At 41.7% G+C, this 13,692-nt stretch overlaps 1 protein-coding gene across 18 annotated transcripts in view; it reads left to right on the top strand.

The window, feature by feature from the left end:
* SVIL (supervillin) overlaps positions 1-13,692 on the top strand; it is a 221,387-nt gene that overhangs the window by 150,829 nt on the left and 56,866 nt on the right. For 12 of the 18 annotated variants that reach the window (XM_046679777.1, XM_046679778.1, XM_046679783.1 and 9 more), the window contains 8 exons: positions 4,045-4,125; positions 6,336-7,226; positions 7,585-7,755; positions 8,438-8,472; positions 9,521-9,582; positions 9,885-10,024; positions 11,433-11,528; positions 13,136-13,379. In XM_046679777.1, the coding sequence (XP_046535733.1) occupies positions 4,045-4,125; positions 6,336-7,226; positions 7,585-7,755; positions 8,438-8,472; positions 9,521-9,582; positions 9,885-10,024; positions 11,433-11,528; positions 13,136-13,379 (1,720 nt within the window). The remainder of the gene's footprint in view (positions 1-4,044; positions 4,126-6,335; positions 7,227-7,584; positions 7,756-8,437; positions 8,473-9,520; positions 9,583-9,884; positions 10,025-11,432; positions 11,529-13,135; positions 13,380-13,692) is intronic. The other 6 variants (XM_046679781.1, XM_046679771.1, XM_046679775.1 and 3 more) reach the window with 5 other exon arrangements.

Below are 13,692 nucleotides of genomic sequence, written 5' to 3'. Positions count from 1 at the left end.
GGAGAAGACATAGGTTTGGGGGTCCCACAGCACTGGGTTCAAGCCCCATCCTTTCATTAACCAGCTTGTGATCTTGGGCAGTTAATATACTTTTTCTGCACCTTCCTTTCTTTATCTATGAAATGAGGATGAGAATACCTCAGAGAGTTGTTGTGGAGATTGTCATTCAACAGTTCATCCAATCTACAAAGATTTATTGAGACCTGCTATTTGCCACACACTGTTCTGAGTACTGATGGTGCAACAGTCTCTTCTCCCAAGAAGCTTATCTATCCTAGTGAATGGAGAGAGACGATAAACAAATACATATGTAACATGACAGGTGTGGTAAGTGCTATGAAGAAAACTCGAGCACTTCAGTGAAGGCAGAGAGGGAAAACATTGAGGGGTTCTATTTGATTTAAGCGGTCAGGAAGGTCTCTCTGCTAAGATAACAGCTGAGCAGAGACCTACATAAAGTGAGGCAGCAAGTCATGCAACTATTGGGGTGGATTGGCACGGGCAAAAATAGCCCCTGCAAGGCCTGAGTGGATACCGTGGGTGGAGCATCTGAGGAGGCCCCCGGTCACCAGTGCAGCAGGAGCATTGGGGTGAGGTCGATGTGATGTGTCAGGGAGGAGTGGGCAGATCGGAGGGCGGGGGCCTGTAGCCCACTGGGAGGGCTTTGGGTTTTGCTCTAGATGATGTCTGGTGCCATATAAGGGTTTTGAAAAGAGGGATGACCAATCTGCCTTCCATTTTAAAATAATTACCCTGACTACTGAGCTGAAAACAGGCTGAAGGTGGGCAATGATGAAAACAAGTAGAGTAATCAGGTGGTCATCTCAGTGATCTAGGTGAGAGGTGGTGGTGGATTGGACTAGAAGGATAGCAGCAGAGGCAGTGAGAAGAGGTTATGGTTTGAAAGTAACCAGTAAAATTTGCTGATGATGTAGAAGAGAAAGATCTGAGAGAGAAAACCAGATGAGTCAAAGGTGAGTCTCAATTTTTTGGCCGGAGCAACCCAAAGCAAGGAGTTGCCATTTGCTGAAATAGGGAAAACTCCAGTACAAGTTGAGTTTGGAGGGAAATCAAGAGTTCATTTTTTGGTTATGTGAAAATTAACCTGTCTATTAGATATCTTAGTGGAAATGTCAAGTAGCCAGTAGAATCCACAAGTCTGAGTTCAAGGTGGGGATCAGGATGGAGAGAAACATTGGAAGATTGTCAGTATGGAAGTGAAAGCTGGATGAGATCCTCAAGGCCTTGACTGCTGATGGGGAAGGAAAGGAGACAGAGCTTCGGGGCCCCCAGCTTTAGAGGTGTGGATGGTGAGGAGGAATCTTCAAATGACGATGAGTGATATAGAAGGCAGGCGAGGGGAGTGATCGCCTGTTCTCAAATGCTACTAGTGAGTGAGTAAGAAAAGGACCGAGAAGTGACCACATTCTGCAATATAGTGGATATGAAGTGCCTGGGACAGCCTTGTGGACAATAAGTGTTTAATTAAATTTAGGTGTCCCCCCACCCCCTGCTCTTTTTTTTCTGGTTTCGGTGGCAGAAAACCTCAGCCAAATAAGTGCCTTAGCCAACCTCAAGGATCCTGAAAGCATTCCTTTGAGAAACACTATTCAAAATCACTCTTGCTTTCAATGTACTTAAGACAAACTCAGGCCCTCCTGGTGAGGCTGGACCAGTTCCTTACAGTCACACAACTTCTGAATTGGGACTCATTATGTGTCATCTCTTTAAAATATAAAAACAGTAACTCATCAACTTGTACCTATGTTGTCTACGAAGAAGAAAGGAGAGGAGACCAGCATGTTGAAGTGCTTACCGTGTTCTTGGCACGATGCCTTTGCATACGTTTATTCCTCCTTACATTGTTATCATTATAAATGAAATGTCAAATTTTAACTATTCTCTACCATGGGAGCAGTTACTTGGTTTTTGGCTAGTTCCATACCTTATGATGCAATGAATAAATGGAGCCTAGCAAAGTCCCCCAGTGTCTAATTTTCATTTTGCAAATGCTGACTCAGCATATTCTTAAACAAGTCTCTGGTAATTTTTTATAGTGATGCTAGCCAGGTTTTAGTCTTATCAATAAAAGCCATGTTCAGAAAGTTGTATAGGACTTCACAGTTTACAAAGTACTCTGCTATACAAAAAGCATCTGAGCCTTAAAATAACTCTGTGAGGTAGCCATGTTAGTTACAGTCAGGAATCGCTTAACGGCAAGGATGTGCTTTGAGAAATGCGTCATTAGGTGATTTCGTGATTGTGCAAACATCATAGAGTGACTTACACAAACCTAGATGGTACAGCCCAATACACACCTAGGTTGCATGATAATCATCTTATGGGACCACCGTCGTGTATGCCGACCTTCGTTGACTAAAACGTTGTTATGAGGCTCATGCCTGTATATTAACTTCATGGTTTTCAAAAGCAAATATCCGTCATTTCCTCTTTTCTCACTATATTCTGTGCTGCATTGATTGCCTCCTTTCTTAGCTGCAGCTGATATGCTGAACTATTCCTATGTTTACCTAAATGTTGAAAATTAGACTCTTTATAGTTGGAAGTAAAATGGCTTTCCATTTTATTTGGAATGGGTTTTTTATTTGCTATAAGCTAAATTGCTGTACTGCTGGGGATGCGGAGGTGGGTGATAGGTTTCAGTGTAGAAAGACAGGGGGATGTCACTGGAGAAACAGGTCCAAAGCTACACGGTGACAGACTTCAGTGGTCACAGCAAAATGTACAGTAGTGGTGACAGACAGGTGCCTGTCAGCTTGAACTAAAACTCAAACTAAAATGATTTTAGAAAATTAAGATAACTTTATTATAATTATCATTCTATTCTTTTGGAAATTGTTTTTGGCTAAATTCCAGCCTGATATTAAAGGACTCTTGCAAATAGCTTGGTAAGGTTTTGAGGTGGTAAACATTTTAACTAGCATGTCGAATTTCCATTTTTTTTTCCTCATTGTAAGAGGATTCAGGTCCGTAGCTTGCACATTCCTCCTGTGTCTTGTTTTCCATATTACCACAGGGTTTTCCTTGCCTATGATTTTTCTCTAAAATATTTTCAGCCTGGCATAATTATTTTGTCACATTCGACCTTGCATTATGTTCGATTGCATGTTGAGGAATGAATGCATAATCATATATTATCTTGCCTATCACAGTGTAAGTTTTTTAATGGCTAGGATGATGCCTCATTCCCCTTTGTTACTTCTTAGAGCATAGCTTAGTGCTTTGTACAGTCTTGCGTCACTTAACGACGGGGATCATTCTGAGAAATATTTCGTTAGGCGATTTCGTCATGCAAACATCATAGAGTGTATTTACACAAACCTGGGTGGTATAGCCTGCTACACACCTAGGTTGTATGGTACTGATCTTATGGGACCCCTGTCGTATATGTGGTCCGTCATTGATGAAGACGTTATTACACAGTGCATGACTGTACATAGTAGGGACTCAGTAAACATTTGTTGAATGGACCTGAAGTAGTATTGGTAACTGTGGTGTCGGTTGCATTATTCAGTAATAAATATAAAAGGAAAATGTATAATAGCAATTAAAGATATCTTATTGAATTTCTTTTTATTTATTTCCTTTATTTGATATATAGTGTTTTGCATTGATGCTATTTTTATCTTTGGCTATTTACCAATGTACCTTAACAAAACTTACAGACGATAAGTTGCCTTATATTTTTAATCCAACTTCTTACAAGAAAATTGCTCAGTATGTGGGCAGAGTGTGACCATGATAGACTCCTAAATACTTTAAAATTACTTGAAAAACACTTTATTGGGTGGCTTTTGATGTATTTATTTCTCTCTCTTGATTTTTATAGTGAGCCAAATGTCCTGGAAATTCCATGAAATGAATATAAACCCCATGGCAAAATGTGCTTATACATTTTCAAAAGCCAGGATTAATCTTTACTTAAAAAAACCAGCCTTTATATTTTAAATTACAATTACATCTGTGAATATGTTGACATTTTAACAAAAAGTATCTGAAGTTTTGTTTTTTTGTACATGATAGTACAGGGAAACCCAAACATGAGTGGTTTCTACAGAAAGACTCCGAAGGGGACACACCTTCACTTATCAACTGGCCTTCCAGGTATATCCCAAGTTGAACCCCTCGGCTTACGTTGAGTGCTCCTTTCCTGCTGGTCTGACTTGCTGTTCCACACAGTACCCAGGCTAACTCTCCTCTTTTTAATGGCCGTGCGTTTAAAAATCACGTGCTCAGAAAGGGGCTGCTCAAAGTTACTTTCTGATCATCTGCTTTCTCCTCCAATTGCCTTAATCCCTGCTAATAGTATTTCTCCTCACTCCTCTTTCTCCCACTTTTTGAAAATCTTCTGATTACACCTCGTGCCTTTCTCCTTTCTCACCAACTCACCTACTGCCAGAAGCGGGTGGAGTGAGGGCCTCACCAGCCCCTCTGGGTTGCTGTCCTCTTGTCACACTAACCAGCTGGCGTCCCATCTTGTCATCACCCCCTCCACCCAGCACTTGTAGTCTCCTCCTTTTCATGTCTCCTCGTCTCTAAACCAATAGTTAATTTGCAACATTTATATTTAGGGCATGTGGTTTTAAAAGCAGACAAAAAAACGCTATCATTTCATTTTTAAGGTTGGGGGCAGGGATAGGCGGAAGGAGTAAGAATGAATAAGTCATTGGCAGGACAAAGCACCCATATATTGAGTTTCTAACAGTCACTTTGTTCTCGGCCGAGGACAACATTCAGATTGTCTCTGATTAGAAGGACACATTCCATAGGAGAACTCGAGCCACATTTCAGTCTTCTTTTGATTAACAAAGCTTATAAATATGAAAGCCTCCAGCACTGGCTTGTCTCTGGGAAAAGTCACAACTCAGAATGCTTTTTGCCCTGAACTGTGCATGATAACTGCCTTTTATGTGTGTCTTTGATTTTTCTTTAATGAAATATGCATACATATCCTTCATTTTACTTTGAAAAACTTGCAGGAGTTTGTATCAAATTTATCAGGGTGCCTTTGACATTTAAGGAAATAGTCTCTTCCAAAAACATGTATCACAAATAATTATTTTTGCTGACTAATCTTAAGAATGAAAATTTTACATTCTCCAAGAAATCTCTTCTCCTACTCCAAAAGTATGTTTTTACTTTTTAAAAGATTATCCTCAATCAGTAATCCATTCTTAAACAGCTCGAATGTTTTCTCCTTTCTCACAATATGGTATTTCAAAAAGTAAAAGTAAGAATGAGCTAACACTATTAAATGTTTACTCTTTGCTAAGTGGTAAGCCATGTGTTTTCAAACATCACATTTTGTCACTATTATTTCCATTTAAAAAGTCAAGCAACTGAGGCAGGTAAGTTGCCCGAGATCACACAGCTAGTACTGGCTGAGCCGGCCTCTGGGCAGGGATCTCCTCGGACCCCAGGGCCAGAGCTCTTGGCTACTTTGCTTCTGCAGTAATAGAAAAAGGTCTGTAGCTTTTAAACTGGATTTCAGTTTTGCTGTCAGATATTTAGGTAACTCTAGAAACAACCAGAACAGTCTCTTTTTAGATTAGTTTTCGACTAAGGGCCTAATAGCAATTCCAGAGGGGAGAAAATGTTTAGTTCATGAATTCAGTCAACAAACATCGTTTTTCTAACATTCTTCTTGGTGCTACAATTGTTAGTAGTAATGATGTCCAAGCTGGTCACGTGTCTTACAAATGAATGAATGTCATCTGCCTTGCATGAAAAGCTTGTGAATGTTTACTTGAGTGCTTGAAAGGAGGCGATTGTTTGTTGGATCTTGAGCTCAGTAAAAAAAAATAATCATGAATGCTCTTAAATTTCCAGGAGACAATGAAACTCCATTTGGTCAGCAGGTGTATGTACATGAAAACTACACCCCTCCCCCCACCCCCGTCCATATACAAGGCCCGTACATGAGGCAAGCTGACCAATTCACAGCTCCAGCCTCAGGGTGCCCTTCTGTGCACTGGTGCTGTATATTAATGAATTTTCCTGTGGCTTCGGGGTGTTCACTGAGTCAGAAGGCATCCATTCTTTCCCAGGATAGCATCCGACCCCTCCCGACTTGACAAAGGACAGAGTCAGTTTTGCACCATGCTGGCATACATATGCACACCCGGAAACTCAACTCAAAATCGTTCATCTGGCAAGCAGTGGGTTTCTTCCATTAACCACCAAAAATGCCTTCTCACAAGTGGTTCTCTCTTTGGGTTGATTTCCACACACGGGTGATCTGTGATCTGCGCATGCTTTTTTCCTGTTGACTGGTTACTGCACTGTGCAACTTAAATCCTTTTTCTTTCTTAAAGAGTTAAAGTTAGAGAAAAATTGGTGAAAGAGGAGAGTGCTCGCAGCAGCCCTGAACTCACCTCAGAGTCCTTAACTCAGAGGAGACATCAGCCAGTGCATTACCTGTCCTTTCAGTCAGAAAACTCGGCTTTCGATAGGGTCTCCAGCAAGGTGGCCAGCTCCGCACGACAGCCCATCCGTGGCTATGTCCAGCCTGCAGACCCCGTTCACACTGGCAAGCTGGTGACGTCAGAAACCCCAGAAAATGAATCTGAGTGCAGCTGGGTGGGATCAACCACCCAGGATGTCCTAAAGCCTCCCACCTTGAAGGTTCTAGAAGGTGACAGAAGGGATACCCCAGTTCTCCATATTTGTGAATCAAAAGCAGAAGAAGATGTGCTCTTCACCGAAGCTCTCGAGAAAAGCAAGAAAACACCTTTGGCTGTGGAGGACCGTGGGCTCACAGGAAGCCATGAAGACACCTCTGGAAATGAGGACTTTGGCAAGCCGGCTGTTAGCACGATCACCTTAGAACATCAGAAGGAACCCGCAAGTCTGCCACACCCACCTCAAGCTCAGCACCAGCGCACTGAGAGAATGGGCAGGAGCGAAGTGGTTTTATATGTTCAGAGTGAGCCTGTGTCCCAAGATGCCAGGGTGACCAGTCACAAAAAAGAGGCCTCTACGAGGAAGCACAAGGTCCTCACCCGCTCCCTGTCTGACTACACGGGCCCCCCTCAGCTGCAGGCCCTGAAGAGTAAGGACGCAGCTTGGAAGCGAGAGCCGGAGCCGCAGACTCCCAGAGCTGAGGGGCCCCACGCAGAAGTTGGCGTGCTGGACACAAAGGTCTCTGTCGCCCAGCTCCGAAATGCATTTCTGGAATCTGCCCATGCCAGCAAGAAACCCGAACTGTAGGTGATGTTTCAAACATCCTTCCGATGTGTCACTTGCACGTCCTTGGCAGAATTATTCACTCCTCAACTTGTGTTGTGTCCCGCATTGAGTCATATTAGCTTAGCTCACCAGTGTGTGCAGGGCAGACCATACAGGAAATGGCTCAAAAACTACCATTCTGCTTCAGCCTACTAATGGGGAACTGGAGTACTGGGTCGCTGGAATGTTCCACCTCCTTATGTGCATGGTAGAGGCATGCAGCGGGATTGGCGGTGTCTGTGCCTTGACTCACTGAGATGCATAAACCTTTGCTTTGTTCTCTCTCTCTGTCTCCCCATTTCCCTTCTGTATTCTCTCTCTCGATGGTTCTAAAAGCCAATCACGGGTTGAGAGGTCAGCCGAAGGAGTTGGCTTGCCTACCAGTGTGGAACGGGAGAGAGGGTCCCGGAAACCAAGACGTTATTTTTCTCCTGGTGAAAGTAGAAAAACTTCTGAGAGATTTAGAACTCAACCTATAACCTCAGCAGAACGAAAGGAATCGGATAGGTAGGCATGCGTCCGTGGAGTTCCCTAGTCTCGGAACGTAAAAGAAATCGTACGGGATTTTTCCTGCGGCGGTGGTCCTGATGCTGTCTAAACGGGATGCCGTGATTCCCTAATTCTTCCACCAAATCTATAAGGGTTATTCATTTGGCAGGTATAAATGTATTTTTAAAGAATGTTGACTATGACAACAGTATCACAATACATGGTTTTAAATGGCATTCAGATGGTAAGAAGTAAGAAACATTATTTTTCTTCATTTAATGTTTTTAATTTTTTATACCCTTGTTAAATTAGAATCCAATTGAGTATTCACCAGATTTTACATATTCATTTTATAAATGTCTTCCTACTTCTTATATTTGAGTTTTATATAATCATACACTTATGCTTATGCCTAGAAATGATTAGGTTTGTCTGAAAAATGATCAGGTGTGTTTAATAAGTCATACTGAATCCTGGTTTGTCTCCACAAGGTGTGCACTTGGCTGGGTTGTGTGCATACGCACTCTGCAATGTCCGTTAACAAATGTACGTGCGTATTCACAACTAGAATTGCTACCAGGGTGATATTCTTTAAGAGAGTTTAATTGCATTTTAATTTTACTTTTAATATGATGCTTTCTTTGGATCTTCTACTCCCACCAGCTAATTTTTTCTTATTATTTGCTAATGTCTTTCCTAGGTCCGCGTCAACTTCAGAAATGCCAACTGCCGATGGCAAGTATCTGTTTTCCTTTTTCTTCTTCTTTATCATCTCACTCAGGTTAGATTTAAATAATAAGATTTTTGCTTTTTGAGAGAAAGAGATTATTATGCATATCAATTTCTTACTTTCCTTCAGGTTTTCCTTCTGTGAATATAATAAAACATAGTTGAGATTTTTGGATGAGCTTTCCCTTATTTTTGAGAGAGAGAATTGTAGAGTGAGCAATATTAAAACAATTGATTGGAGGGCCAGCCCCGTGGCACAGTGTTTAAGTTCACATGTTCAGCTTCAGTGACCAGTTCAGATCCCAGGTGTGGACCTATGCACCACTTGGCATGCCCTGCTGTGGCAGGCATCCCACATATAAAGTAGAGGAAGATGGGCACGGATCTTAGCTCAGGGCCAGCCTTCCTCAGCAAAAAAGAGGAGGATTGGAGGCAGGGCTAATCTTCCTCAAAAAAAACCCAACTGATTTGAACCAAAGAAGCAGATTTTTATTGTTACTGCTGCTATTTAACAATAAAGAAGAGAAATTCTCTTCATAAAATCTATTTCTTTTTTTTTTTTTAGCTGGGAACGATTTGCCCTGCCTCTTTCTTTTTTTTTCTTTTCTTCCCCAAAGCCCCACTATACAGTTGTATATTCTAGGTGTAAGTCCTTCTAGTTCTTCTGTGTGAGCCACTACCACACCATGGCTACTGAAAGAAAAGTGACGTCGTTCCACGCCCAGGACCCAAACCCAAAGCAGAGCGTGCTGAATTTTAACCACTAGGCCATCAGGGCTGTCTTCATAAAATCTATTTTTAAGTCTCAATTCATTAACTATTATGGTAGAAAATTACTGTCCAGACAGAGTTTTGTTTTAATTGCAATGGAAATTAGCACCTTTTCACCGAGCAGAAGAATGGGCTCCCCACAAGGGGAAAATATTGCCATTTGTCATTTTTAGTACATCTGTTCTTCTATTCAAAGTGTTTCCATGTCAGCCTTGAGAACTTTTCAGAAACTGTACCTATATTTTCTAATGATGTTCAGTTTTTATTTTGTGGCTTTTTACAGATGAAGAAAATGTAGATGAACGAGCCAAGTTGAGTGTTGCTGCCAAAAGGCTGCTTTTCAGGGTAAGGTGTGCTGAAGTGCTTGAGGAGAAACCATCACCGTCCTGAGGGGGCTCCCACCACACCAGCCTGCTTCCAACCCCTGGGCCCCTGCAGCCCACCTGGCTCCTGCCAGCCAGTGGCTCCCTCCGAGCCCTTGGCTGGTGTGCCCACCGCTGACACAGCAAGGGTACACCTTCTGACGCTGATGCGTGCCTCTCAGGGTACCCCCCTTTGGTGCTATAGGGGAACAGCGTAGAGACATGCTGCCACACACATTTCCTTTCCTTGAATTTATAAGGATTCCACAATGTTTCTGATCTTAGGAAATGGAAAAGTCATTTGATGAGAAAAGTGTTCCGAAGCGACGCTCAAGAAACGCGGCTGTGGAGCAAAGGCTGCGGCGTCTGCAGGACAGATCCCACACCCAGCCCGTCACCACCGAGGAGGTGGTCATCGCGGCCACGTAAGTCTCCCTTGGGACCTCTTGGCCTTGGCTCTAGTGTCTCCTTTTTAAGCAAAGATTTTAAAACTTTTAAATAAAAACAAGGCCATTGGGAGATAGTTTAGTGAGAAGCCACAGAGAAGATGGTAGTATTTAGGGATTTTCCTTAATGCGGTCTCTTTGAACTTTGTAATGGGATGTGTTGCCTGTTGTATCTCCTAGAAAAACATAAAGAGGGATGTTGTTTAATTATTTTTGTCTGTGCATTTTTTTATCTCGTTTTCAGTGCAAAATTTAAAACACGAGAGTAGATGGAGTAATATAGTGAACCCTCGTGCACTCATCACCCAGTTTCAACAACTGGCCACCCTTGCTCTACCTGTAGCCCCACCCACTTCTCGCCTCCTGCATTATTTTCAAGCAAACTTCAGATATCATTTCATCCATGAATATTTCAGTATATATCTCGTAAAGATGTGTTCTTTTTATTTGTTTTTAAATAGTCACCAAATTTTTTTTTTAACTAATTGGAAGTTTGATTACTTTCCAAACTATGGGAAGTCAGTTTTAAGCAGTATGTTCCAATATGTTCAGAATGAATTTCCCAACGTAATTCATTCAGAGATGATTACTTCAATCAAGTGAAAACTTTTATTAGTTTTTTAAAAAATTGTTTTTGTGCTGCCCCTGGACACACACACACACACACACACACACACACACACACACCCTTCCTGAAAAAGTGAAGTTCATCTCATTCAGGACATTGACATGGCAAGAGCGCCCTATGTCACAGCTCACACCTGCTGGTAGATCAGCTGCCTTCACTTCCTTTCCCAGTTGCTCCTCACCTTCTTGGTATATTTGTGGATAAGTACATCTTGTATTCATTAGGAACTCTTAGCATATCAGTTTTTTAAAAAAATATTTGAATGGCTGTTGTAAAATAAGAAGCAGCTGCTCCTGGGAGCAAAACAGTAAATATAAGCAAAAATTATCACCTCATAAGGCTTGCTGAATCTACTTTGATGTGGTTATAGATTATATGAAGACACTGATTCTTTTAAAAAATAGATTAAGAATAATACTCTAAAATCTGGGCCTAATCTGCTGATTTGCTGGTGGTTGATATTAGCCTATTTTTAAATTATTTTTTTTAAACCAGGACATTTATTCTAAAGATGAGATAAATCCTTCCCAAGCTCTCAAAACCTATTCTTATTCTGTTTACTTCGGTCGCCTCTGTTGCTTATTTCCTAAGTTTGTAATTGCTTTTCAAGTTCTTTTGTGATTTTCCCAAAGTAATTAGCAAATCGTTTTGTGAAAATATTTGATTTAACGGTTTCTGAATTGAAAACTATGCTTTCCTTAATGCCTCTTTTCTTCTCTCTCCTTGTGAATGTTCCTTCTTTGGCAATTGCTTTCAAAGGGAACCTATCCCTGCTTCGCGCTCTGTGGCCACCCACCCCATAGTGAGGAGACTTCCTAGTCCCACCGTAGCTAAGAGCACTGTGCAGCCGGCCAGGTACTGGACAGAAACAGCTGCATGCGGCACTGAGAACAAAGGTGCCAGACAGCTGACGCATCTTAAAACCGCGAATGCCTTTTGTTCGTTTGACAAACAAGTCAGTGCAATGAGTTGCTCCGGGAACGTATGGCGTCTTGGTTTGTCGTAGTGGGAGGCACTGCTAACTTCACGTAGGCCTGCGTGAGCAAACATCTCGTCTACCTGCTGACATTAAGTATTGGAGCCAGGGTCCCACTAACTCAACTTACCCGTTTGCCCTGTTTCCGTTTTTCATAATCAAGGTCATCCCTAAAAAAAGTCATTCTTCATCTAAAATACTAGCACTTAATACAGATTAATAGAAACATGGAGAGTTAACATGAATGTTGGAATTCTGATAATACCCAGGTTTTTTTAACCACTCGTAGACGCAAATACATGTTAAAAACAATCCTAGCTATTCCTCATCGGTAGAGACACTGCTGGCATGTTTGGCGATTGGCACAGGAATAGTTTAGAGCGTCTGAACTTAGACATTTTACTATTGTGTTTCAAAATTGTGTTCTTAAAGCATGTAAATATTCCCTATATTTGACTATTATGGGCCAAAACACAAAAGCTAAAAATAAGATTATAAGAAGTAAAATGACAGTGCAGAAGGAAAGCTGGCACAACCAGAAGCAGAGGTCTCCTGGGGCAGTCGGTGCTGTTGTCTTCGCAGCCGACTGCTAGACCTCAGGAAACACAGCGGGACTCAGGTCACCTTCCTCACCAGCCTCGTTATACGCTGGAACACTCACCCTGCTCTTTTGTCTGGGACAACTTGGGAATTGGTGATTAATTGGAGTCAAGACAGAATAGACTTTTTATTGGATTTGCCGGTGGCGAAAGGTACGTTGTCTTAAACCTTCCGAGATTCCCCGTGACCAGGTAACTGGAAGCCTTCTCCTCTACCTGCAAGGTGGAAGGCTTTATCAGCACCTGACATCTTCTTCATTTATCAGGTTACTGGGAATTACAGATTTAAGTACCTTTTAGAAAACTGGTAGAAACCTATGAGAGAAAATGCTGGGCTGAGGGAGTGAAACAATCTTTCAAATTAAACCATCTGTGTTTAGCAAGTGAAAATCAAAACCCTGTGCTGTAGATAATGTTGTTGACAGAATGACTATATTATTTCCTAATTATTTAAAATGAAAAGATCACCTCTGAGCCACATATTTAGCTAATGTCTAAATATGCCACAGATAATGCCGGACTCCCTTTAGCCTTATTTGTTGTTGACACTAACGATACACCTTCTCTCTCTAAGATAAGGCGTATCCAGGCCAACTCCGCTTCCTTAAATAGGAAATTCAGTTTTCAGAAATAATAAACAATAAAAGATATCATTTAAGAGCTAAAAATGTGCTTTTTGTGAAATTGATACTGCTGTGTCCCCAGCCTACTGTGCCATTCACTGTCTTGCTAATAGATAACACAGCTGCCTGAACCTGTGTTAAATTTCTGTAGGGAGAAATAAGCCCTTTTCAGAATTAAGGGACACTTTGAAGAAAGTTAATATACAAAATTAGCAGTGGGCTTTTGTTTGTTTTTATCTGTTACTGACTTTCCATTCCCTTCAGATTACAGGCATCTGCTCACCAAAAGGCTTCAGCCAGAGACCAGGCAAATGAGAGCAGAGATTCTACTGAACAAGGTGAACCTGATTCCTCCACGCTCAGCTTAGCAGAGAAGCTGGCCTTGTTTAACAAATTGTCCCAGCCAGTCTCAAAAGCTATTTCTACCCGAAACAGAATAGACATGAGACAGAGGAGAATGAACGCTCGCTATCAGACTCAGCCAGTCACGCTTGGAGAAGTGGAGCAGGTGGGTACGGTGTCATCTAGTTCCAGTTTGCGGGGATGTTCTTAAAACATAGGAGCACAGTGTTACTCTTAGGTTACAGGTGATCTGCCTGTGAACTGTGTTACCTGTAGGTGAGCTGGTGATAACTCCATTCCTAAGAAAGATAACCAGCCCAAGTATGTTTCTCTTTCTTTGCTTTCATAATTTGCTTACTGAAACTATCTGGCGTGAGTCCACTGTGGAGAGAAAAATAGGATGCACAATCTGATTTTCACCAGATGATTTTGCTTCATGAGATGCTTTATATAACTCTGTCTGGGATTGGTTTTCCACT

The sequence above is a fragment of the Equus quagga genome, chromosome 12 (assembly GCF_021613505.1).
Source record: "Equus quagga isolate Etosha38 chromosome 12, UCLA_HA_Equagga_1.0, whole genome shotgun sequence".
In the NCBI taxonomy this organism is placed as follows: Eukaryota; Metazoa; Chordata; class Mammalia; order Perissodactyla; family Equidae; genus Equus; species Equus quagga.
This window is presented reverse-complemented; position numbering and strand designations above follow the sequence as displayed.